The 25,003-nt window shown below is 38.3% G+C and overlaps 1 protein-coding gene across 1 annotated transcript in view; it reads left to right on the forward strand.

Moving 5' to 3' along the window:
• Nucleotides 1-25,003, forward strand: part of ZZEF1 (zinc finger ZZ-type and EF-hand domain containing 1) — a gene marked incomplete in the record, with an annotated part of 722,361 nt that overhangs the window by 575,796 nt on the left and 121,562 nt on the right. The window contains 4 exon segments of the mRNA XM_053707503.1: nucleotides 4,556-4,812; nucleotides 5,344-5,515; nucleotides 11,930-12,062; nucleotides 16,363-16,559. Of these exon segments, the coding sequence (XP_053563478.1) occupies nucleotides 4,556-4,812; nucleotides 5,344-5,515; nucleotides 11,930-12,062; nucleotides 16,363-16,559 (759 nt within the window).

Here is a 25,003-nt window from a genome sequence, read left to right on the forward strand (position 1 = left end):
CAAAAAGCTGGAGGCTTATTTAAAGAAAATGTATGTTCATCAGGGTCTACAATGGCAACCTGAAATTTGTATTGCCACAGTAACAAGTGCAGCATCTTATTGGTGCGATGCTTTGTCTGAATTAATTTTAGAGGAGACGCTGTTGGAGTAGATCCAAGATAGGATTAAGGTTCTCAAACTAGTCAATTCCTTTATCTCTAATGCTAACATGCATGTCATTAGTCTAGGAGCCAAGATGTCTGGCTTCACTGTCTTAGCCCGCAGTGCTCTGTGGTGGAAATCTTGGTCACCTGATGTTACCTCCAAGTCCAAGCTCCTGTCTCCACCTTACAAGGGTAAGACCCTGAAATTACGGGTGGAAAGGGGTCCTTTCTACCTCAAGACAAGAAGAATAGACCTAAGGGATGTCGGAATTCTATTTTTTGTTCCTTTTGTAACTTCAAAGGTCAAAAGTCTTCCTCTCCTTCCTCCAAGCAGGTATAGTCCAAGTCCTCTTGGGGACCCAATCAGACTTGGAATAAGGGGAAGCAATCAAAAAAGCCCTCATCTGAGACTAAGTCAGCATGAAGTGTCTGCTCCGGTCCGGGATTTGAACAAGTGGGGGCAGACTTTCCTTGTTTCATCAAGCAAGGATACGAGATGTCCAAGATCCTTGGGCTGTGGACTTAGTATCTCAGGGTTACAAGATAGAATTCAAATCTCGTCCGTCCAGGGGCAGATTTCTCCTCTCAACGTAATCTGCTGATCAGGTAAAAAGAGAGGCATTCTTAAGCTGCATTCAGGATTTTTCCTCCCTGGGAGTGATTGTTCCAGTTCCAGTGAGGGAACAGGGTCTAGGATTCTATTCAAATCTGTTTGTGGTTCCCAAAAAAGAGGGAACTTTTCGACCCATTTTAGACCTAAAAGGTCTCAACAGGTTTCTGAGGGTACCGTCCTTCAAAATGGAAACCATTCATTCCATTCTTCCTTTGGTCCAAGAAGGGTCAGCTCATGACGACCATAGACCTGAAGGACGCGTACCTTCATGTTCCCATCCACAGGGATCATCACCAGTTCCTGAGATTCGCTTTTCTAGACTAGCACTTTCAGTTTGTTGCTCTTCCGTTTGGCCTTGCCACAGCTCCCAGAATTTTCTCAAAGGTTCTGGGGGCTCTCTTGGCAGTTGTCAGGTCTCAGGTAATTGCGGTAGTGCCATACCTGGATGACATATTGGTTCAGGCGCCATCTTTTCAACACTCTAATACAGAGATCTTGTTGTCTTTCTACATTTCCACGGATGGAAACTGAATCTGGAGAAGAGTTCCCTTGTTCCAGTTACAAGGGTGTGTTTCTTAGGGACCATCATAGATTTCCTATCTATGAAGATTTTTCTGACAGAGGTCTGAAAATGCAAACCTCTCTCTTCTTGCCTTTCTCTACAGTCTACTGTTCGGTCATCAGTGGCTCAATGCATGGAGGTAATTGATGGTCGCTTACATAGACATCATTTCCTTTGCTCGATTCCATTTGAGACCTTTGCAATTATGCATACTCAGACAATGGAATGCAGACCATTCAGATCTCAGATAACAGATCTGGATCAGTTGACAAGAGACTATCTCTCATGGTGGATTTTTCAGGATGATCTGTCTCAGGGCACATGCTTCCGGAGACCCTCCTGGGTGATTATGATCACAGACGCCAGCCTGCTAGGCTGGGGAGCAGTCTAGGACTCGTTTAAGGCTCAGGGCCTCTGGACTTGAGGAGTCCTCTCTCCCCATAAACATGTTGGAGTTGAGAGCGATCTTCAATGCTCTGATGGCTTGGCCTCAATTGTCCTTAGCCCGGTTTATCAGGTTCCAGTCGGACATCACCTCAGTGGCTTACACCAACCACCAGGGAGGAACTCGGAGTTCCTTGGCCATAAAGGAGGTGGCTCGTATTATATATGGGCGGAAGCTCACAATATTCTTCTATCTGCCATCCACATTCCATGAGTGGACAACTGGGAGGCAGATTTTCTGAGCAGACAGACTTTTCATCCCGGGGAGTGGGCTCTCCATCCGGAGGTGTTCTCCAGATTAACCCTCAATTGGGGGTGCCAGAGTTGTATCTGATAGCGTCTCGTCAGAACGCCAAGCTTGCAAGGTATGGTTCAAGGTCAAGAGATCCTCAGGCCGCCCTGATAGATGCTCTGGCGGTTCCTTGGGATTTCGGTCTAGCATACCTGTTTCCTCCGTTTGCGCTCTGTTTAGGTCTACCTGTCTTGTTCTCCCTCCCTGTTCATTCCATGTCCTCTAGCTTGGGTATTGGTTCCCACTAGTAATTGGAATGACGTTGTGGACTCTCCATGTCTTAGGAAAGAAAATAAAATATTTGTATGCATACCTGAGTAAATGTATTTATTTCCGGACATGGAGAGTCCACAACCCCACCCTTATGAATATTTTTTTTACTAAACCTCAGGCGCCTCTTCACCTTTGTGTTATCTTCTTTTTCCATTTCCCTTCGGCTGAATGACTGGGGGTTATGGGTTAGGGAAATGACACTTAACAGCTTTGCTGGGATGCTCTTTGCCTCCTCCTGCTGGCCAGGAGTGAATATCCCACTAGTAATTGGAATGACGTTGTGGACTCTCCATGTCCGGAAAGAAATTTATCAGGTAAGCATAAATTTTATTTTTTAAATACCTTTTATGCTGCAGAGTGTCTTTTATGAGTATATCAGGCTGTACAGCACCAACATGCTCAACGTACTACTGACTTACATGCCCCTTTAAGATTGACATAAAACACTCTGTATGGCTTTTTAACTAAAGTGTAGAGGTACATATATATTTTACAATTTAGTATTCTTCATGGAATCAAATGAAAAATGTTAGTCTTGAATTTTCAGTTCTTTGGAATGCTTTAGCCTATTTTATTTCTGGGAGCTAACTTAGTGCAAGATTACAAGTCGCGCGTTATAAATTTTCATTGTGCAGCTATTACAAGTCTTGAAAAATTGTGATTGTGTGTGCGAATTTGCCTTTTACGCTACAATCCTTTCTGCGCTCAAAGAGATATAGTTAAAAGTTTTGCGCAACATAAAAGTTTCACGAAACACTTCAAAAATACATTACAAAGTACAGTTACACTCATATTAACTAATAAAAAATATTTAAAAACATTGCACACAAAAGTTATAGAGTTCAAAGATAGGTAAAGATAGGAAAAAAATCCGACACAGGGATTTTACATTGACATACATACACATACATGAATTTATGTTTATACAGATATGTTTAACAATGGAGATAATGAAAATATTTCACATTACAATCTTATGCACATTAAACAATTTCTCAGAGGGATTTTCTAAGAGATATTCGCATAAAGATCTCAAGATATCTATCTATATCTATCTATCTATCTATCTATCTATCTATCTATCTATCTATCTATCTATCTATATATATATATATATATATATATATATATATATATATAGTAGATCCTCAGAGAGTTCTTTGCCTTGAGGTGCCATGTTGAACTTCCAGTGACCAGTGTGAGAGCGATAACACCAAATTTAACACACCTGCTCCCCATTCACACCTGAGACCTTATAACACTAACGAGTCACATGACACCGGGGAGGGAAAATGGCTAATTGGGCCCAATGTGGACATTTCCACTTAGGGTTGTACTCACTTTTGTTGGCAAACAGTTTAGACATTAATGGCTGTGTGTTGTTATTTTGAGGGGACTTTACACTGTTATACAGGCTGTACACTCACTACTTTACATTGTAGCAAAGTGTCATTTCTTCAGTGTTGTCACATGAAAAGATATAATAAAATATTGACAAAAATGTGAGGGGTGTACTCACTTTTGTGAGATACTGTATATACATATTCATATACATATCTCGCTATAAATAGATATGTCAGTCCAAAACTCATCACGTATATGGAGAACTATTTAGAGGAGAATACGTCAAGGGCTTTGCAAAACATATTAGGGTTTTTGTGAGGTTTTTTTTCTATTTGTCTTCTCCATTGGCTTCTATGGGGAATACGTAAACGCACAAGCGATTCGGCTGTCTGGATTAGGCAGCTTAATGGGCGTGCAAAATAAGTTATTTTGCAACTTGTAATAGCTTTGCTACCCCAAGTGCGAAAAAGCCATAACGCGCGCTGTGTTTTCACAACTGATTTGCCGCGCCGCTTGTAATCTTGCCCTTAATGTGTAAACATTTTATTAGGAGCCTTCATACCAGATTCAAGAAAAGTATGTACATGACAATAAAAACCTATGTTTCCCGAATGTTTAAGTTAATAAAATTGGAGATTCTGTCTACCATCTCCTCACTCCAAAAGAGTTTCAGCTTAGGCAGAAAACGTGCAAAGCAAAACAAATTGCCTCAAATTTGATGGTTCTGTAGGGATTGGATGATGCCTTGTCAAAATTTATGCTTGATGTTTTTAGGTGTCAGTTTCCTTTTAAATTACACCAGATGCTTATCAAAAGATTGCCATGTTGTGTGAATTTATTTTGCAAACTAAGTTAGGTTGATTACTGTTTTGTTCCTTTTATAGGACTCCCTGACCTCCATAGCAGATCTTCAGCAGGTCCTCCCGCTGATGTTCCAGGTGGTTATATTTAACGTTGGCCATTTAAATGAATCATACCACTTAACTTTGGGCCTTCTTGGACAGCTAATCTTGAGAATGCCTCCAGTGGAGGTGGATGCTGCTGTGAACAAAGTCTTGTCTGTGAGAGATGGTAGTGCTGCTATGCCTGGTTGGATTACTACACAGCTGTTGTTCAGTTTAGGGGCTGTGTGTCTGGACAGGTTGGTTCTATTCTTGTACATCATTATTATGTGTTGGTGTTTTTGGTTTTTCAACTGTATTGGATCAGAAACAATCACTTTTATTATTGTTATTCAAATCAGAAAGAAAATCTGTTGCTGGAACTGTGAAAAGTAGACAATAAGGTACAGGACAAAGAATATTTCACAGTGTAACTTTCTCCAAAATTATGCAATTTTTAAAAGTATACAAAAAAAAGGAGAAAAAAGTGAGGCACACTAATCCTTTTTTTTTACTTGCCTTTATTATGCAATTTTAAATGAATACATTTTATAATGTATGAAAAAAAAACAATAGACCACTGGAACAAGAGTAATTCCTAAATAAATAAAATGTGGTAGCAAACTAGTTTTTAAAGATCCCATAAAAGAGAGCATATATCATATAGCACTCTCCCCCAGCACACTGTTCCTGTATTCATGTTCTTTGGTGGTGGTGGGACGACTCAGTTCTATGAAATTCACTTTAGAAGTGTTGCTATCTCTAAAATGTTTGTATTTTTTCTCTTTTAGCAAAGCCCTCGACTGGGCTTGTACAATGTGTGATATTCTGCGAGAATTAAATGACTCTCTGCAATGGCACAAAGTTTTAGAGTCTTTTATGGACCACAGTATACAACAGCTGCCTCTCCAGCTTAAAAACACAAACATCTTCACATTGTTGGTCCTTGTTGGTTTTCCAGAGGTAAGGCGTAATGGCAATTGTAATTTAGCAACTTACTTATTTCCTAAAATTAAAATTAAAATGTTTTTTTTTTTATTTTTTTGTAAGTTCCATCATATTCTGCTGCAATAAACATCTGTACATTCATTGTTTTATTATTGAAATATTGTGGTAGTTTTAAATTACTCATGGTATTTGTTACTGACACTATACTTGTGTGTGTGTGTATATATATATATATATATATATATACTGTATATATGTGTTTGTATATATATATGTATGTATGTGTGTATATATATATATATATATATATATATATATATAAATTTTTATTTTTTCCCCCGCATCAATTGGCCTTCTCTCTTATTATCATATTTCTGAATTAGGAAGTTGTCATGCACTTTGCACTTAAAGGGACAGTCTACAATAGAATTGTTATAGTTTTAAAAGACAGATAATCCGTTTATTACCCATCCCCCAGTTTTGCATAACCATCACTGTTATATTAATACACTTTTTTCCTCTGTGATTACCTTGTATCTAAGAACCTTCTGACAGCCCCCTGATCACATGACTGCGACTATATAAAATCTATTGAGTTGCATTTAGCATTGTGTTATGCAAAAGTTAATTAAAATTACATCTAAATAATGAAAGTTTAATTTTGACTAGACTGTCACTTTAATGAATGGCTGACACAGAAGGGAGCTGGATAGCATTTCTTTCATGTAATTGGCAAGAGTCCATCAGCTAGTTACATATGGGATATACAATCCTACCAGGAGGGGCAAAGTTTTCCAAACCTCAAAAAGCTTATAAATACACCCCTCACCACACCTACAATTCAGTTTTACAAACTTTGCCTCCCTATGGAGGTGGTGAAGTAAGTTTGTGCTTGATTTTCTTCTGTGATATGCGCTTCTCAGCATTTTGAAGCCCGATTCCTCTCAGAGTACAGTGAATGTCAGAGGGATTTGAAGGGAGTATCACCTATTGAATTCTATGGTTTTCCTCGCAGGAAATCTTTTCATAGGTTCTCTGTTATCGGTCATAGAGATTCATCTCCTACATCCCTTTTCAGATCGAAGATATACTCTCATATTCCATTACCTCTACTGATAACTGTTTCAGTACTGGTTTGGCTATCTGCTATATGTGGATGGGTGTCTTTCCGTAAGTATGTTTTCATTACTTAAGACACTCTCAGCTATGGTTTGGCACTTTATGTATTAATGTAAAGTTCTAAATATATGTATTGTACTTATATTTGTCATGAGTCAGGTTTATGTATATTTCCTTTTGCAGACTATCGGTTTCAAAATTGGGAAAAACATATTTAGGAAGTAATTTTTTCTTACCTGGGGTATAGTCTTTTCTTCAAAATTGACTTTTCTTTAATCTCCGCGGGCAAAATTAGGCTTGCGAGGCCGCAAAATGCTGATATTTATTACATCATTCTTGGCACAAGAATTGTTTGGGGGTAAAGGTACGTTCGGTAACGCAAATTCATAATTTCCGGCGTCTTAGTTGACGCCAGGTTTCCTTGCACAAGGTTGCGTCTGCCATGACGCGAGTTGCGTCATTTCCGGATGTTGTTAGCGGGGAAAAAAAATTCATTTTGCGCTGCGCGTCATACTTGGCACCAAATAATTTAATTATTAAACCCCACTTCCGATATGCCTCTTGCCTTTTTCTGTGCTCAGAGGGCTGTGCTGTTTCCATTTTTTCCCATTCCTGAAACTGCCATATAAGGAAATTGATAATTTTGCTTTATATTTTGTTTTTTCTCTTACATTTGCAAGATGTCTCAATCTGATCCTGTCTCAGAAACCACTGTTGGAACCCTGCTGTCTGATAACAGTTCTACCAAAGATAAGTGTATCTGTTGTAAGTTAGCGGAGAATGTATCCATCAGTACTAGTACAATGCCTGTTGTTCCTTCAACATCTAATGTACATGATATTCCTGTGAATATAAAAGATTTTATTGCTTATGCGGTTCAGAAGGCTTTGTCTGCTATTCCACTTTCTAATAAACGTAAAAGGTCTTTTAAAACTTCTCATAAAGTTGATGAAATTTCAAATGACCGACAATATACTGAATTATCCTCCTCTGATGAGGATCTATCTGATTCAGAAGATCCTACCTCAGATATTGACACTGACAAATCTACTTATCTCTTTAAGATGGAGTATATTCGTTCCTTGTTAAAAGAGGTGTTGATTACTCTGGATATTTAGGAAATTAGTCCTCTTGATACTAAAACTAGTAAACGTTTAAATTCTGTTTATAAACCTCCTGTGGTTACTCCAGAGGTTTTTCCAGTTCCTGATGCTATTTCTGATATGATTTCAAAGGAATGGAATAGGCCTGGTACTTCTTTTATTCCTTCCTCTAGGTTTAAAAAGTTGTATCCTTTGCTAGCAGTTAGATTGGAGTTTTGGGAAAAAAATCCCCGAAGTTGATGGGGCTATTTCTACTCTTGCCAAACGTACTACTATTCCTATGGAAGATAGTACTTCTTTTAAGGACCCTTTAGATAGGAAACTTGAATCGTATCTAAGGAAAGCTTATTTATATTCTGGCTATCTTCTCAGGCCTGCCATTTCTATGGCTGATGTTGCAGCTGCATCAACATTTTGGTTGGAAAGCTTGGCGTAACAGGAAACTGATTCTGATTTGCTAGCATTGTTCGTTTGTTTCAACATGCTAATCATTTACTCTGTGATGCTATTTTTGATATAATCAAAACTGATGTTAAATATGTCTTTAGCTATCTGGTATCTAAGTCTAGATTACTATCTCTTTCTTTCCAAGGTAACAATTTATTTGGTTCTCATTTGGATTCAATTATTTCAACTGTCACTGGGGGGGAGGGAGTTTTTTTACCTCAGGATAAAAGAACTAAGGATAAATCTAAAGCTTCTAATCTTTTTCGTTCTTTTTGACAGATAGAATAAGGAACAGAAAGTCAATCCTTCCCCCAAATAATCTGGTTCCAATTGGAAACCTTCAAGTTGGAATAAATCCATGCATGATGATGCGGCCCTCATTCCAGCTCAGCTGGTGGGGGGCAGATTAAATTTTTTTCAAAACAGATTCTGTACAAATTCATTGGATTCAGAGTATTGTCTCTCAAGGGTATCGAATAGGATTCAGAGTAAGACCTCCTGTGAGAAGATTTCTTCTTTCACGCGTTCCAGCAAATCCAGTGAAGGCTCAGGCTTTTCTGAAGTATGTTTCAGATCTAGAGCTTTCAGGGGTAATCATACCAGTTCGGTTTCAGGAACAGGGTCTGGGGTTTTATTCAAATCTATCCATTGTCCCAAAGAAAGAAAATTCATTCAGGTCAGTTCTGGATCTGAAAATTTTGAATTGTTTTGTAAGAGTGCCAACTTTCAAAATGATGACTTTAAGGACTATTCTGCCTTTTGTTCAGCAAGGTCATTATATGTCCACGATAGACTTAAAGGATGCATATCTTCATATTCCGATTCATCCAGATCACTATTGGTTTCTGAGATTCTCTTTTCTAGACTAGCATTACCAATTTGTTGCTCTTGCATTTGGCCTAGCGACAGCTCCAATAATTTTTTCAAAGGTTCTCAGTGCCCTACTCTCTGTATTTAGAGAACAGGGTATTGAGGTGTTTCCTTATTTGGACGATATCTTGGAACTAGCTCAGTTTTTACATTCTGCCGAATCTCACACAAATCAACTAGTGTTGTTTCTTCAAAGACATGGTTGGAGGATCAATTTACCAAAAAGTTCCTTGATTCCTCAGACAAGGGTCACCTTTTAAGGTTTCCAGATAGATTCAGTGTCCATGACTCTGTCTCTAACAGACAAAAGACGAATAAAATTGGTTTCAGCTTGACGAAACTTTCAGTCTCAATCATTTCCTTCAGTGGCTATGTGCATGGTCTCATGACTGCAGCATCGGACGCAATCCCCTTTACTGATTTTCATATGAGACCTCTCCAGCTTTGGATGCTGAATCAGTGGTGCAGGGATTGTACAAATATATCACAGTTAATATCCTTAAATCCCAATTTTCGACTCTCTCTGACTTGGTGTTTAGACCACCATCGTATAGTTCAAGGGGCTTCTTTTGTTCCTCCAACCTGGACTGTAATCACAACAGATGCAAGTCTTTCAGTTTAAGGAGCTGTCTGGGGATCTCTGACAGCACAAGGGGTTTGGAAAATTTTAAGAGGCGAGGTTAACAATCAATATTTTAGAACTCTGTGCTATTTTCAGGGCTCTTCAGGTTTGGCCTCTGTTGAAGAGAGAACCATTAATTTGTTTTCAGACAGACAATATCACAACTGTGGCATATGTCAATCATCAGGGTGGGACTCACAGTCCCCTAGCTATGAAAGAAGTATCTTGGATACTTTCTTGTGGGGAATCCAGCTCTTGTCTAATTTCTGCGGTACATATCACAGGTGTAGAAAATTGGGAAGCGGATTATCTCAGCCGTCAGACTTTACTTCCGGGGGGTGGTCTCTCCATCCACGTGTGTTTTCTCAGATTGTTCAGATGTGGGGTCTTCCAGAAATAGATCTGATGGCTTCTCATCTAAACAATAAACTTCCCAGGTACTTGTCTAGGTCCAGGGATCCTCAGGCGGAGTCGGTGGATGCATTAGCACTTCCTTGGTTTTACCAACCTGCTTATATCTTTCCGCCTCTAGTTCTTCTTCCAAGAGTGATCTCCAAGATCATCATGGAACAATCGTTTGTGTTTCTGGTAGTACCAGCATGGCCTCACAGGTTCTGGTATGCGGATCTTCCAGATGTCCAGTTGCTAACCTTGGCCACTTCCTTTAAGACCAGACTTTCTGTCTCAAGGACTGTTTTTCCATCAGGATCTCAAATCGTTAAATTTGAAGGTATGGAAATTGAACGCTTAGTACTTAGTCATAGAGGTTTCTCTGAGTCAGTGATTAATACTATGTTACAGGCTCGTAAATCTGTTTCTAGGAAGATTTGTTATCGACTTATATTTCATGGTGTTCTTCTCATAAATTCTCCTGGCATTCTGTTAGAATTCCTAGAATTTTACAGTTCCTTTAGGATGGTTTGGATAAAGGTTTGTCTGCAAGTTCCTTGAAGGGACACATCTCTGCTCTTTCTGCTAAGCTTCCTGATATTCACTGTTTTGTACATGCTTTGGTCCGTATCAAGCCTGTCATTAAATCAATCTCTCCTTGGAGCCTTAATTTTGTTTTGAAGGCTTTACATGCTCCTCCTTTTGAGCCTATGCATTCTTTGGATATTAAACTACTTTCTTGGAAAGTGTTGTTCTTTTAGGCTATCTCTTCGGCTAGAAGAGTTTCCGAATTATCTGCTCTTTCTTGTGAGTCTCCTTTTCTGATTTTCCATCAGGATAAGGCAGTTTTGTGGACTTCATTTACATTTTTGCCTAAAATTGTGAATTCTAACATTAATAGGGAAATTGTTGTTCTGTCTTCGTGTCCTAATCCTAAGAATTCTTTGGAGAGATCCTTACATTCTCTGGATGTTGTAAGAGCTTTGAAATATGTTGAAGCTACTGAAGATTTCAGGAAGACTTCTAGTCTATTTGTTGTCTTTTCTGGTTCTAGGAAAGGTCAGGAAGCTTCTGCCGTTTCCTTGGCATCCTGGTTAAAGCTTTTGATTCATCAGGCTTATTTGGAGTTGGGTCAGGCCCTGCCTCAGAGAATCGCAGCTCATTCTACTAGATCAGTTTCCACTTTGTGGGCTTTTAAGAATGAAGCTTCAGTTGATAAGATTTGCAATGCAGCAACTTTGTCTTCTTTGCATACATTTACTAAATTCTACCGTTTTGATGTATTTGCCTCTTCGGAAGCATTTTTTGGTAGAAAAGTTCATGAGGCAGCTGTTTGTTTGATTTCTCTGCTTATGTTTTAAGTTTTTTCTTTTCAGTTATGAGAAAAACTTATTTTTTTGGATGTGGATTTAATTTTTTCAGCGGAAAACGGCTGTTTTTATTTTATCCATTTCTCTCTAGTGACTCTTCTGTGGAGTTCCAAATCTTGGGTATTTCTATACCATACTTGACTAGCTCATGGACTCTTGCCAATTACATGAAAGAAAACATAATTTATGTAAGAATTTACCTGATAAATTCATTTATTTTATATTGGCAAGAGTCCATGAGACCCACCCTTTTTATGGTGGTTATGTTTTTTGTATAAAAAAAAAAACACTACTTGGCTATTCGTTAAACTGAATTGTGGGTGTGGTGAGGGGTGTATTTATAGGCATTTTGAGGTTTGGGAAACTTTGCCCCTCCTGGTAGGATTGTATATCCCATACGTCACTAGCTCATGGACTCTTGCCAATATGAAAGAAATGAATTTATCAGGTAAGTTTTTACATAAATTATGTTTTCTTGTATAAATACACTATTGTTGTTTTATTACAGGTACTTTGTATGGGAACACATTCTGTCTACATAGATAATGCCAAAGAGCCTCATGATGTCATCATATTGAAGCACTTCTCTGAGAAGAACAGAGCTGTTGTAGTTGACATCAAAACACGGAAGAGAAAAACAGGTTTGTGGTTACTAACATAAATATAAAGACATGGACCCTTTATTGTAGCACAGCCATGTTGACTATTATGCACTAAGCTTCCTGCCTCTTGGAGTTAAAGGGATATTAAACAGTGCTCCTTAAAGGGACAGTCTACTCCCAGAATTGTTGTTTAAAAAGAAAGATAATCCCTTTATCACCCGTTCCCCAGTTTTGCATAACCAACACGGTTATACTAATATACTTTTTACCTCTGATTACCTTGTTTCTAAGCCTCTGCAGACTGCCCCCTTATTTCAGTTCTTTTGACAGACTTGAATTTTAGCCAATCAGTGCTGACTCATAAATAACTTCACAGGAGTGAGCATTTTTTTTAAAATCTATATGGCACACGTGAACTAGCACTGTCTAACTGTGAATACTGTCAAATGCACTGAAATTAGAGGTGGCTTTTAATTGCTTAGAAATTAGCATATGAGCCTACCTAGGTTTAACTTTCAACAAAGAATACCAAGAGAACAAAGCAAATTTTATGATAAAAGTAAATTGGAAAGTGGTTTAAAATTGCATGCCCTATCTGAATCATGAAAGCTTAATTTTGACTAGACTGTCCATTTAAGTAAAAAAAATAAAAATAATTTCTATTAAAAACAGCAAACAACTTACTTGTTTTCTTGCAAAATGAGTGCTTACTAAATTTTTTTCTCTCATGAGTAAGATAGAGCATACAATTTTAAACAAGGTTCCAATTTACTTCTATTATCAAATTGTCTTCTTTTTTTCTAATCCTTTATTGAAAAGCAGAGATGTAAATTTAGGAGTGTGCACATGTCTGCAGCACTATATGGCAGCAGTTTTGCAACAATGTCATACATTAGGAAGAGCATTAGATGATAGTCTTGTAGGGCTTCAGGCATGTGCAAGCTATCTACCTAGGTATGTCTTCAACAAAGAATAACATAAGAACAAATCAAATTTGATAAATTGGAAACTTTTTTAAAATGTTATTCTTTAGCTAAATCATGAAATAAATAAATTGGGGTTGCATTCTGTATTTTCCTTCTGAGCATGGGCAGAACCTTACTTCCTGTCTCTCTAGGTAGATACGGGAGCGGGCAGCGCCTAGACCTATACCTGCTGCACTATAAGGAAGACCCCCTAATAGGTCTGAGAAGAAATACAATTGTGGATATATAGGAGCGCCACAAGGCTAAGGTATCTATCAGGAACCAGTACTTGTAACAATTAACAAGAGTACTACTCACAGTAAAAATAATATACAGTTTTATTACATAGTCATAAAACCAAAGCTAAAAGTGCTCCAAATAAATTAGGACCACACAAGTAAAATCGCAAATGGGTATAAGACCAGAGGGTATATAAAAAACAATGGGGATATTTAATCACAATAAAAAATCACAATAAAATGTTATAACATCATGAGACAATTGTTAAAATATCACGGAATATGCTGAGAATTAATACACATAAAATGAGGGGGGGGGGGTGTGACTCCACTATCCAACTCAATAAAATCAATAAATCACTATAATATGTCAAATCGATAAAAGACTCCAATGAGGTGATGGTGAAATGGTTCACCATATACAGTAATGATGATCAAGAGGAGCTTATAGTAAAGTGCACAACAAATACATATCAATACAAATAAACAAATTTGGTGTAGGATCACAATGAATCGAGGGGTGTAGGGCAAGTGAAATAAATCAACATGTGAAAAAATGAAACAATGTCAAAATGAAACAATGTCAAGCATACATGTGTAACAAATGTATATCAATTGTGTATGGGTGCTCCAAAAAAGAAAAAAGAAAACGTTTTCAAAATCAAAAAGTGGCAATAGTAAAAATAAAAAATTGAAAAAATATAAAAATGGGGTGGTCCAAGTTGAAACTAACTGTGTATACTTTAGTGTATCAGATGGAGTGATCGAATAAAGTGTACAAACAACTTATAAAAAATGACATATAAAAAATTACAACAAATTTGACAAATATCGAATCACAAATGGTGGATCAAATAAATAACCAAAAATGTCCTATAAAGAGTCCATAGTTAAATCCAACTGGTGGGAAAACGATCCTAAGAACTTGTCCTGATCCGGTATCCTAGTTTGACAAAAACATGGACCTGAAATCAGAAAAAAAAGGAAAAAACTCCTCAACAAACAGGGCCTATGGGGTGTAGCTTATCGGTAAATAAACTTACCCCCAAATGCCGATGGATCCTGGTGAAATATGAAGCCTCACAAATCTCTTGGTTAGTCTACGCGTTTCGGCCCAACAATAGGGCCTTTTTCAAGACATGATGAGGCTTTAATATCACTGACCTTATATATCTAATGGTGTGGGAGTGTCTCTAATGGAAGTGGCGCCAAATTGACTTACAGATGGTTAAGTTCCCGCCAAACGCTTACCGCGTTGTCATGCCACTAACCGGATCTCTACTTCCGGATCACTTCCGGTTTCGTCATTTCCGGTTTTTCGAACAACTTCCGGTAACAGTATTTCCGGTGGTAGCGCGGATTTATTTCACTTGCCCTACACCCCTCGATTCATTGTGATCCTACACCAAATTTGTTTATTTGTATTGATATGTATTTGTTGTGCACTTTACTATAAGCTCCTCTTGATCATCATTACTGTATATGGTGAACCATTTCACCATCACCTCATTGGAGTCTTTTATCGATTTGACATATTATAGTGATTTATTGATTTTATTGAGTTGGATAGTGGAGTCACCCCCCCCCCCCCCCTCATTTTATGTGTATTAATTCTCAGCATATTCTGTGATATTTTAACAATTGTCTCATGATGTTATAACATTTTATTGTGATTTTTTATTGTGATTAAATATCCCCATTGTTTTTTATATACCCTCTGGTCTTATACCCATTTGCGATTTTACTTGTGTGGTCCTAATTTATTTGGAGCACTTTTAGCTTTGGTTTTATGACTATGTAATAAAACTGTATATCATTTTTACTGTGAGTAGTACTCTTATTAATTGTTACAAGTACTGGTTCCTGATAGATACCTTAGCCTTGTGGCGCTCCTATATATCCACAATTGTATTCCTGTCTCTCTAGCTTTCACTAATTAGTAAACCAGCTCATGTTACACTAGAAGGTTTATACCATCAAGCTAGATATGCCTTCATGTAGAGACCCAAGCTCTCTTGTGGGGTTGTGACTGGACGTAATGGAAACTGCACAATTAAAGTTAATAAAATAAAAGCTAAAACTATTTAAAAATGCTAAATAATATAATGCAATGCTTTCTATTAAGTATAAGCCACCGCATATAGCTTTTTTATTACAACAATTTCCTAACGGACAGCGCATTTTTATTTGGCACTTTTGCATTTTACAAGCATATTGGATATTAAGATTCTAAGCATATCCAGGCTCATCATAGTGGAACCTAAATTTAGATTGCTAGGAGCTGATCTCAACTTTACAGCAAGGTTCTGGTCTGTTCTTTCTGCTATACCAAGTCCAGCTCTGATCTTTTAGGTCTCCTATTTATATATATTTTTTCTCTTTTATGGGTAGATTATGTAGTATCTATCTGCCAAATTGAAGCAATTTAAGTCTTTTCCCAAAACTTTACATGCCCCTTCTAGCTAACTTTTCTAGATCACTGGGATTGCAACCTCTAGGTTTCTCCATCAAATGGAGCTCTTTCCTTTTAACTATGTTGTCTCTTAACTAGTATTCAATGAGATCTTTTTAAAGGGATAATGCTTCTGTAGCCATATTAGACTGTGATATCCACAGATGCCAGTCCTGGTTATCGTTGTAGAATAGATTTATTTCAATGTTTATGAAGGTGTGCTCTCAGAAGTCTCTTAACTAATTCATATTTGAAAATAAGAGAAAACATTATTCCTTATGTCAAAGTACATTTGTATGGTTTGGCTTTACTACTGACCCAACAGCCAATATTCTGTTTCAAAGAGAGGAGAGAAAATAAACTTATGATGAATTTCTTTAAACCGCAAAATAACAGTATATAAAGTGTAAACCAAGAGCACTTTTGGGGCCATTAGTTTGTTCCTTCAGTCATTGTTGGGGACATTCTTTCATCTTTGCCTTTCTAAATAATTTTTAGTTGCTGCTAGTTAAACTGTTGTCTTTATGAATTGATGAAACATATTTTAAGTGTTATGGGAAGTTTCTAACTCGGAGTCATAATACTGAATAGTCAATAGCTCATTGCTTGTAATAGGAAGTAAATAATTTGAAAGTACGGTGCTTAAAATATTGGCCTTATTTCTACTGTATTTCTTGTCTTAGTAAAAGATTACCAGTTGACGCATCAGGGGGACTGTGATAGCCGTGGATTGCAAGACCAGCTCAAGAAGTATCTTAAACACTTTGCTTTCATAGCAAGTCATCTTTTACAGTCAAACTTGGATGCCAGCAGTGCTGAAGGTGTAGAAGCTACTTGGGTTCTATCACTTGTCCTCAAAGGATTATACAAAACCATTAAGGTAATAACTGACAGCTCATCTAATGTGATAGTTCAGTTCAACAAAATTTGTCTTTTTTTTAATGTTCATTTGTTTTTACTAGTCATGTGCATTCATATTAAAACTAATACCGAATATGGCAGCAAGCAGCATTCGGCTCTTTACAGAGCCGGATCTCTTCTTTTGAAAGTGCAACACACAAAGATCTGGGCAAATCCAGATCTTTGTGTGTTCCACTTTCACAAGAAAGCAGAGCAAAATGTCGCTGGCGGGGGTTACATTTGGCATTCGTTTTAATACGAAACTAACAAATGCACGTCTTGTGTTTACTATCATATATGTTGTTCACCGCTACAAAAACTGATACAATAGTAAAGGAGTAAATAGCTAGCAGATGAAAAATATTTATTATTTTAAAAATAATTATTTTTGGTATTTTTAGCAAATTGGAACCAGTGCTACCAGGCCGCTATATTATTTTAATTTAAATTTTTATCTTTCATATATAAGGAGGTGCAGACCCTTCATCAAAACGTATTTTAGAAAATAGCAGAAAAGAGGAATTTGCGAAACTTATTAATTAAAGCTTGATTTAAAAAATAGACAGGGAATACAGCACACTTAAGTTCATATAAAACCATACCTTGTTTTTTTAATATTTCACAGAATAATGCACACATGATTAAGTCTGACACACATAAAAAAACACACACATTTTAAAAATATTGTAGCAATAGAATCGATTCAGGTAACATTTGCAAATAACTAGATACTCTCTATAAATGTCTAAGTATTGCAACAGCATGTGGAGCGCCTAACTTCGTTCCAAAGTAATGGTAAGTAAAGGTTAGCTCATGCATGGAACAGTTAGCAAGCTTTGTTATATACACTGCAGTGTTAGCAAGGTTGGGATTTGGAAAGAACAGCCAGTAATCCACTATAAATGCATTTGCCGCTGTGGAACATAGAGCAGCCAATGAAATACCTATGCATACGTGCAGGAAAGTTTAGAATGTATCAAGTCAAGTTGTCTCATAGTATAATTTCCAAACTGACATATAGATCAACAGGATATCAAGATATTGAGGCTTACGTGGTTCTCCATCTGATACACAGAAGACTTTTGTTTATCCCACGTATCTCCAAAACATTATAGCTTCGCGGCTCTCAACGCACTTTAGGTCAGTTACCTTCTCAGCTATGGTCTCACGGCTCCTGCTGTATATCCTGTACTTATGATCTTTTCATCAGGGGTTGAATACTTTCAACTTTTTGATGTATGACGACTTGATCTCTGCTACAGCCTTGTCCTGGGATGCCTTTAAACAGGCATAGTGGCGATAGTGCTCACCGCTCACCCGGAAAGATGGAGCTTTTTGTAGCAAGCCTGCTTACACGGCTACCAGAGGATCTATTGCTGGTCAACACATTTGCTGACACGCATTTCACCCATTAAGCACTTTGTAGGTTTGGGCTTCCTTAGGGCTACACTATCTTTAAAATGTGTGTGTTTTCTTATGTGTGTGGGACTTACTCCTGTGTGCACTATTCTGTGAAATATTAAAAGACCAAGGTATGGTTTTATATGAACTTTAAGTGTGCTGTATTCCCTGTCTATTTTTTTAAATCAAGCTTTAATTAATACGTTTCTTGATTTCCTTTTTTCTATTTTCTAAAATAATTATTATTGTTACCTTATCTGAAAAGCAAGTTGTACATCCGTTTTATATGAAAAAAGTGAGAGACACACGTGTTTCTTACTACTCAATACAATTATATTGAATCAACCAAAAAAAAAATAATCAAATTTTAAAAATTATTTCAAATGTGATAAAAGAAGATAAAGGGGTCGGAGAGCTGCTAGCATCTCGGACAGTAGCAGGTAAGGGAAATTGTTTTCTCCTGATCCTCTTATCCAGTGGCTGCTTTGAGAGGAATATTGTGGGATTATACCTGTGGAGTATGGTCACACTTTATGGGCTATAGTTTACCTCTGATATTTTAAAGGTTGGAAGATGAGAGTGATATTCTGTATTTTATTTTGAAGTTGAGTTTTTAATGTGACACTCAGAGACTTTCTGTGATACTGTTTGTGAGTTTGTTATATCTGGAATTTCAAGTGGAATTTATCTAGAAAATTAATTTAAAATTATAAGGCTAACTACCTGTTTAGCTCAGTATCTTGAATATAAAACTCCTACATGAATTTCTTTCTAATGACACAGTGAGTCCACGGATCATCAGTAATTACTATTGGGAATATCACTCCTGGCCAGCAGGAGGAGGCAAAGAGCACCACAGCAAAGCTGTTAAAGGGACAGTCTACCATAGAATTGTTATTGTTTTAAAAGATAGATAATCCCTTTATTACCTATTCCCCAGTTTTGCATAACCAACACAGTTATATTAATACACTTTTTACCTCTGTGATTACCTTGTATCTAGGAACCTTCTTCCAGCCCCCTAATCACATGACTTTCACTGTTTATTATCTATTGTCTTAAATTTAGCATTGTTTTGTGCTAAATCTTAAATAACCCCCTGTGTCTGAATACAGTGTTATCTATATGGCCTACGTGTACTTTCTGTCTCTTTGTGTTGAAAAGAGATTTAAAAGGCATGTGATAAGAGGCAGCCCTCAAAGGCTTAGAAATTTGCATATGAGCCTACCTATGTAGTTTAAACTAAGAATACCAAGAGAAAAAAACTAATTTGATGAAAAAGTAAATTGGAAAGTTGATTAAAATTAAAAGTCCTATCTGAATAAAGAAAGATTAATTTATACTAGACTGTCCCTTTAAGTATCACTTCCCTTTCCACAACCCCCAGTCATTCTCTTTGCCTGTGTTGCAAGGAGGTGGTAAAGTTTAGGTGTCTGATAGAAATTTCTTCAATCAAGAATTTTTTATTTTAAAGCAGTTGGCTATGATCTTTCCTGGGGTTTAGCCGTAGTCCACTTCAGTCTCTTCAGTAGAGCAGTGTGGGGACTTTTAAGCAATTGGGAACTTGTGGAGTATAATCATCACTGCGCCTCCCACACAGTTGCTGCCCTGTCTTAAAAGCCTGAGTAGGATTATTCAGTATTTCTTTGCTTTTCACATGTCCATGTGAGGAGGTTTGCTTCTCAAACCAAGTGAGCTGCCTTGCTGCCGGGCAGTGTTGAATTCAGGTAAGTGCCTAATTTTATTTCTTCTGTTATGTGTGATCAGTCCACGGGTCATCATTACTTCTGGGATATTATCTGCTCCCCTACAGGAAGTGCAAGAGGATTCACCCAGCAGAGTTGCTATATAGCTCCTCCCCTCTACGTCACCCCCAGTCATTCTCTTGCACCCAAAGACTAGATAGGAGGTGTGAGAGGACTATGGTGATTATACTTAGTTTTTAGAACTTCAATCAAAAGTTTGTTATTTTACAATAGCACCGGAGCGTGTTATTACCTCTCTGGCAGAGTTTGAAGAAGAATCTACCAGAGTTTTCTTATGATTTTAACCGGAGTAGTTAAGATCATATTGCTGTTTCTCGGCCATCTGAGGGAGGTAAAAGCTTCAGATCAGGGGACAGCGGGCAGTTGAATCTGCATTGAGGTATGTCGCAGTTTTTATTTTCTGAATGGAATTGATGAAAAAATCCTGCCATACCGTTATAATGAACATGTATGTATACTCTACACTTTAGTATTCTGGGGATGGTATTTCACCGGAATTACTCTGTAAAAGTACATTAAACCTTTTATTAGGTATTTTTCATGTTAAACGTTTTTGCTGGCATGTAGAATCGTTTGCATTAATGAGGTACTGAGTGAATAAGTATTTGGGCATTATTTTTCCACTTGGCAGTTTGCTTGTGTTAATTATGACAGTTTCGATTCTCTCTCACTGCTGTGTGTGAGAGGGAGGGGCCGTTTTTGGCGCTCTTTGCTACGCATCAAAAATTTCCAGTCAGTTTTTCTGCATGATCCGGTTCATCTCTAACAGAACTCAGGGGTCTTCAAACTTCTTTGAAGGGAGGTAGATTCTCTCAGCAGAGCTGTGAGACTTATATGGTGACTGTGATTTAAAACGTTGCTCTGTAATTTTTATGTTTAAAATTTAATTAGTGTTATTTTACTAATGGGAACAAACCTTTGCTAAAAAGTTGTGTTGTTTGTTAAGAGTGATGCTATAACTGTTTTTCAGTTCATTATTTCAACTGTCATTTAATCGTTTAGTGCTTCTTGAGGCACAGTACGTTTTTATTAAATAAAATTGTAACCGAGTTGCATGTTTATTGCTAGTGTGTTAAACATGTCTGATTCAGAGGAAGATACCTGTGTCATTTGTTCCAATGCCAAGGTGGAGCCCAATAGAAATTTATGTACTAACTGTATTGATGCTACCTTAAATAAAAGCCAATCTGTTCAAATTGAACAAATTTCACCAAACAGCGAGGGGAGAGTTATGCCGACTAACTCGCCTCACGTGTCAGTACCTGCATCTCCCGCCCGGGAGGTGCGTGATATTATGGCGCCTAGTACATCTGGGCAGCCATTACAGATAACATTACAAGATATGGCTACTGTTATGACTGAAGTTTTGGCTAAATTACCAGAACTAAGAGGCAAGCGTGATCACTCTGGGGTGAGAACAGAGTGCGCTGATAATTCTAGGGCCATGTCTGATACTGCGTCACAGCTTGCAGAGCATGAGGACGGAGAGCTTCATTCTGTAGGTGACGGTTCTGATCCAAACAGATTGGATTCAGATATTTCAAATTTTAAATTTAAATTGGAAAACCTCCGTGTATTACTAGGGGAGGTCTTAGCAGCTCTCAACGATTGTAACGCTGTTGCAATACCAGAGAAAATGTGTAGGTTGGATAAATACTTTGCGGTACCGGCGAGTACTGACGTTTTTCCTATACCTAAGAGATTAACTGAAATTGTTACTAAGGAGTGGGATAGACCCGGTGTGCCGTTCTCACCCCCTCCAATATTTAGAAAGATGTTTCCAATAGACGCCACCACACGGGACTTATGGCAAACGGTCCCTAAGGTGGAGGGAGCAGTTTCTACTTTAGCTAAGCGTACCACTATCCCGGTGGAGGATAGCTGTGCTTTTTCAGATCCTATGGATAAAAAATTAGAGGGTTACCTTAAGAAAATGTTTATTCAACAAGGTTTTATATTACAACCCCTTGCATGCATCGCGCCGATCACGGCTGCGGCAGCATTTTGGATTGAGTCTCTGGAAGAGAACCTTAGTTCAGCTACGCTGGACGACATTACGGACAGGCTTAGAGTCCTTAAACTAGCTAATTCATTCATTTCGGAGGCCGTAGTACATTTAACCAAACTTACAGCTAAGAATTCAGGATTCGCCATTCAGGCACGCAGGGCGCTGTGGCTAAAATCCTGGTCGGCTGATGTAACTTCTAAGTCCAAATTACTTAATATACCTTTCAAGGGGCAAACTTTATTTGGGCCCGGTTTGAAAGAAATTATTGCTGACATTACAGGAGGTAAGGGCCACGCTCTACCTCAAGACAAAGCCAAAGCTAAGGCTAGACAGTCTAATTTCTTCTGTTATGTGTGATCAGTCCACGGGTCATCATTACTTCTGGGATATTATCTGCTCCCCTACAGGAAGTGCAAGAGGATTCACCCAGCAGAGTTGCTATATAGCTCCTCCCCTCTACGTCACCTCCAGTCATTCTCTTGCACCCAAAGACTAGATAGGAGGTGTGAGAGGACTATGGTGATTATACTTAGTTTTTAGAACTTCAATCAAAAGTTTGTTATTTTACAATAGCACCGGAGCGTGTTATTACCTCTCTGGCAGAGTTTGAAGAAGAATCTACCAGAGTTTTTCTTATGATTTTAACCGGAGTAGTTAAGATCATATTGCTGTTTCTCGGCCATCTGAGGGAGGTAAAAGCTTCAGATCAGGGGACAGCGGGCAGTTGAATCTGCATTGAGGTATGTCGCAGTTGTTATTTTCTGAATGGAATTGATGAAAAAATCCTGCCATACCGTTATAATGAACATGTATGTATACTCTACACTTTAGTATTCTGGGGATGGTATTTCACCGGAATTACTCTGTAAAAGTATATTAAACCTTTTATTAGGTATTTTTCATGTTAAACGTTTTTGCTGGAATGTAGAATCGTTTGCATTAATGAGGTACTGAATGAATAAGTATTTGGGCATTATTTTCCACTTGGCAGTTTGCTTGTGTTAATTATGACAGTTTCGTTTCTCTCTCACTGCTGTGTGTGAGAGGGAGGGGCCGTTTTTGGCGCTCTTTGCTACGCATCAAAAATTTCCAGTCAGTTTTTCTGAATGATCCGGTTCATCTCTAACAGAACTCAGGGGTCTTCAAACTTCTTTGAAGGGAGGTAGATTCTCTCAGCAGAGCTGTGAGACTTATATAGTGACTGTGATTTAAAACGTTGTTTAAAATTTAATTAGTGTTATTTTACTAATGGGAACAAACCTTTGCTAAAAGTTGTGTTGTTTGTTAAGAGTGATGCTATAACTGTTTTTCAGTTCATTATTTCAACTGTCATTTAATCGTTTAGTGCTTCTTGAGGCACAGTACGTTTTTATTAAATAAAATTGTAACCGAGTTGCATGTTTATTGCTAGTGTGTTAAACATGTCTGATTCAGAGGAAGATACCTGTGTCATTTGTTCTAATGCCAAGGTGGAGCCCAATAGAAATTTATGTACTAACTGTATTGATGCTACCTTAAATAAAAGCCAATCTGTACAAATTGAACAAATTTCACCAAACAGCGAGGGGAGAGTTATGCCGACTAACTCGCCTCACGTGTCAGTACCTGCATCTCCCGCCCGGGAGGTGCGTGATATTATGGCGCCTAGTACATCTGGGCAGCCATTACAGATAACATTACAAGATATGGCTACTGTTATGACTGAAGTTTTGGCTAAATTACCAGAACTAAGAGGCAAGCGTGATCACTCTGGGGTGAGAACAGAGTGCGCTGATAATTCTAGGGCCATGTCTGATACTGCGTCACAGCTTGCAGAGCATGAGGACGGAGAGCTTCATTCTGTAGGTGACGGTTCTGATCCAAACAGATTGGATTCAGATATTTCAAATTTTAAATTTAAATTGGAAAACCTCCGTGTATTACTAGGGGAGGTCTTAGCAGCTCTCAACGATTGTAACGCTGTTGCAATACCAGAGAAAATGTGTAGGTTGGATAAATACTTTGCGGTACCGGCGAGTACTGACGTTTTTCCTATACCTAAGAGATTAACTGAAATTGTTACTAAGGAGTGGGATAGACCCGGTGTGCCGTTCTCACCCCCTCCAATATTTAGAAAGATGTTTCCAATAGACGCCACCACACGGGACTTATGGCAAACGGTCCCTAAGGTGGAGGGAGCAGTTTCTACTTTAGCTAAGCGTACCACTATCCCGGTGGAGGATAGCTGTGCTTTTTCAGATCCTATGGATAAAAAATTAGAGGGTTACCTTAAGAAAATGTTTATTCAACAAGGTTTTATATTACAACCCCTTGCATGCATCGCGCCGATCACGGCTGCGGCAGCATTTTGGATTGAGTCTCTGGAAGAGAACCTTAGTTCAGCTACGCTGGACGACATTACGGACAGGCTTAGAGTCCTTAAACTAGCTAATTCATTCATTTCGGAGGCCGTAGTACATTTAACCAAACTTACGGCTAAGAATTCAGGATTCGCCATTCAGGCACGCAGAGCGCTGTGGCTAAAATCCTGGTCGGCTGATGTAACTTCTAAGTCCAAATTACTTAGTATACCTTTCAAGGGGCAAACTTTATTTGGGCCCGGTTTGAAAGAAATTATTGCTGACATTACAGGAGGTAAGGGCCACGCTCTACCTCAAGACAAAGCCAAAGCTAAGGCTAGACAGTCTAATTTTCGTCCCTTTCGGAATTTCAAAGCAGGAGCAGCGCCAACTTCCACTGCACCAAAACAGGGAGGAGCTGTTGCTCGTTACAGACAAGGCTGGAAGCCTAATCAGTCCTGGAACAAGGGCAAGCAGGCCAGTAAACCTGCTGCTGTCCCAAAGACAGCATGAACCGAGGGCCCCCGATCCGGGACCGGATCTAGTGGGGGGCAGACTCTCTCTCTTCGCCCAGGCTTGGGCAAGAGATGTCCAGGATCCCTGGGCGCTAGAGATCATATCTCAGGGATACCTTCTAGACTTCAAATCCTCTCCCCCAAGAGGGAGATTTCATCTGTCAAGGTTGTCAACAAACCAAATAAAGAAAGACGCGTTTCTACGCTGTGTACAAGATCTATTATTAATGGGAGTGATCCATCCGGTTCCGCGGTCGGAACAAGGACAAGGGTTTTACTCAAACCTGTTTGTGGTTCCAAAAAAAGAGGGAACTTTCAGGCCAATCTTGGATTTAAAGATCCTAAACAAATTCCTAAGAGTTCCATCGTTCAAAATGGAAACTATTCGGACAATC

Source organism: Bombina bombina, chromosome 3 (assembly GCF_027579735.1).
Source record: "Bombina bombina isolate aBomBom1 chromosome 3, aBomBom1.pri, whole genome shotgun sequence".
Taxonomy (NCBI): Eukaryota; Metazoa; Chordata; class Amphibia; order Anura; family Bombinatoridae; genus Bombina; species Bombina bombina.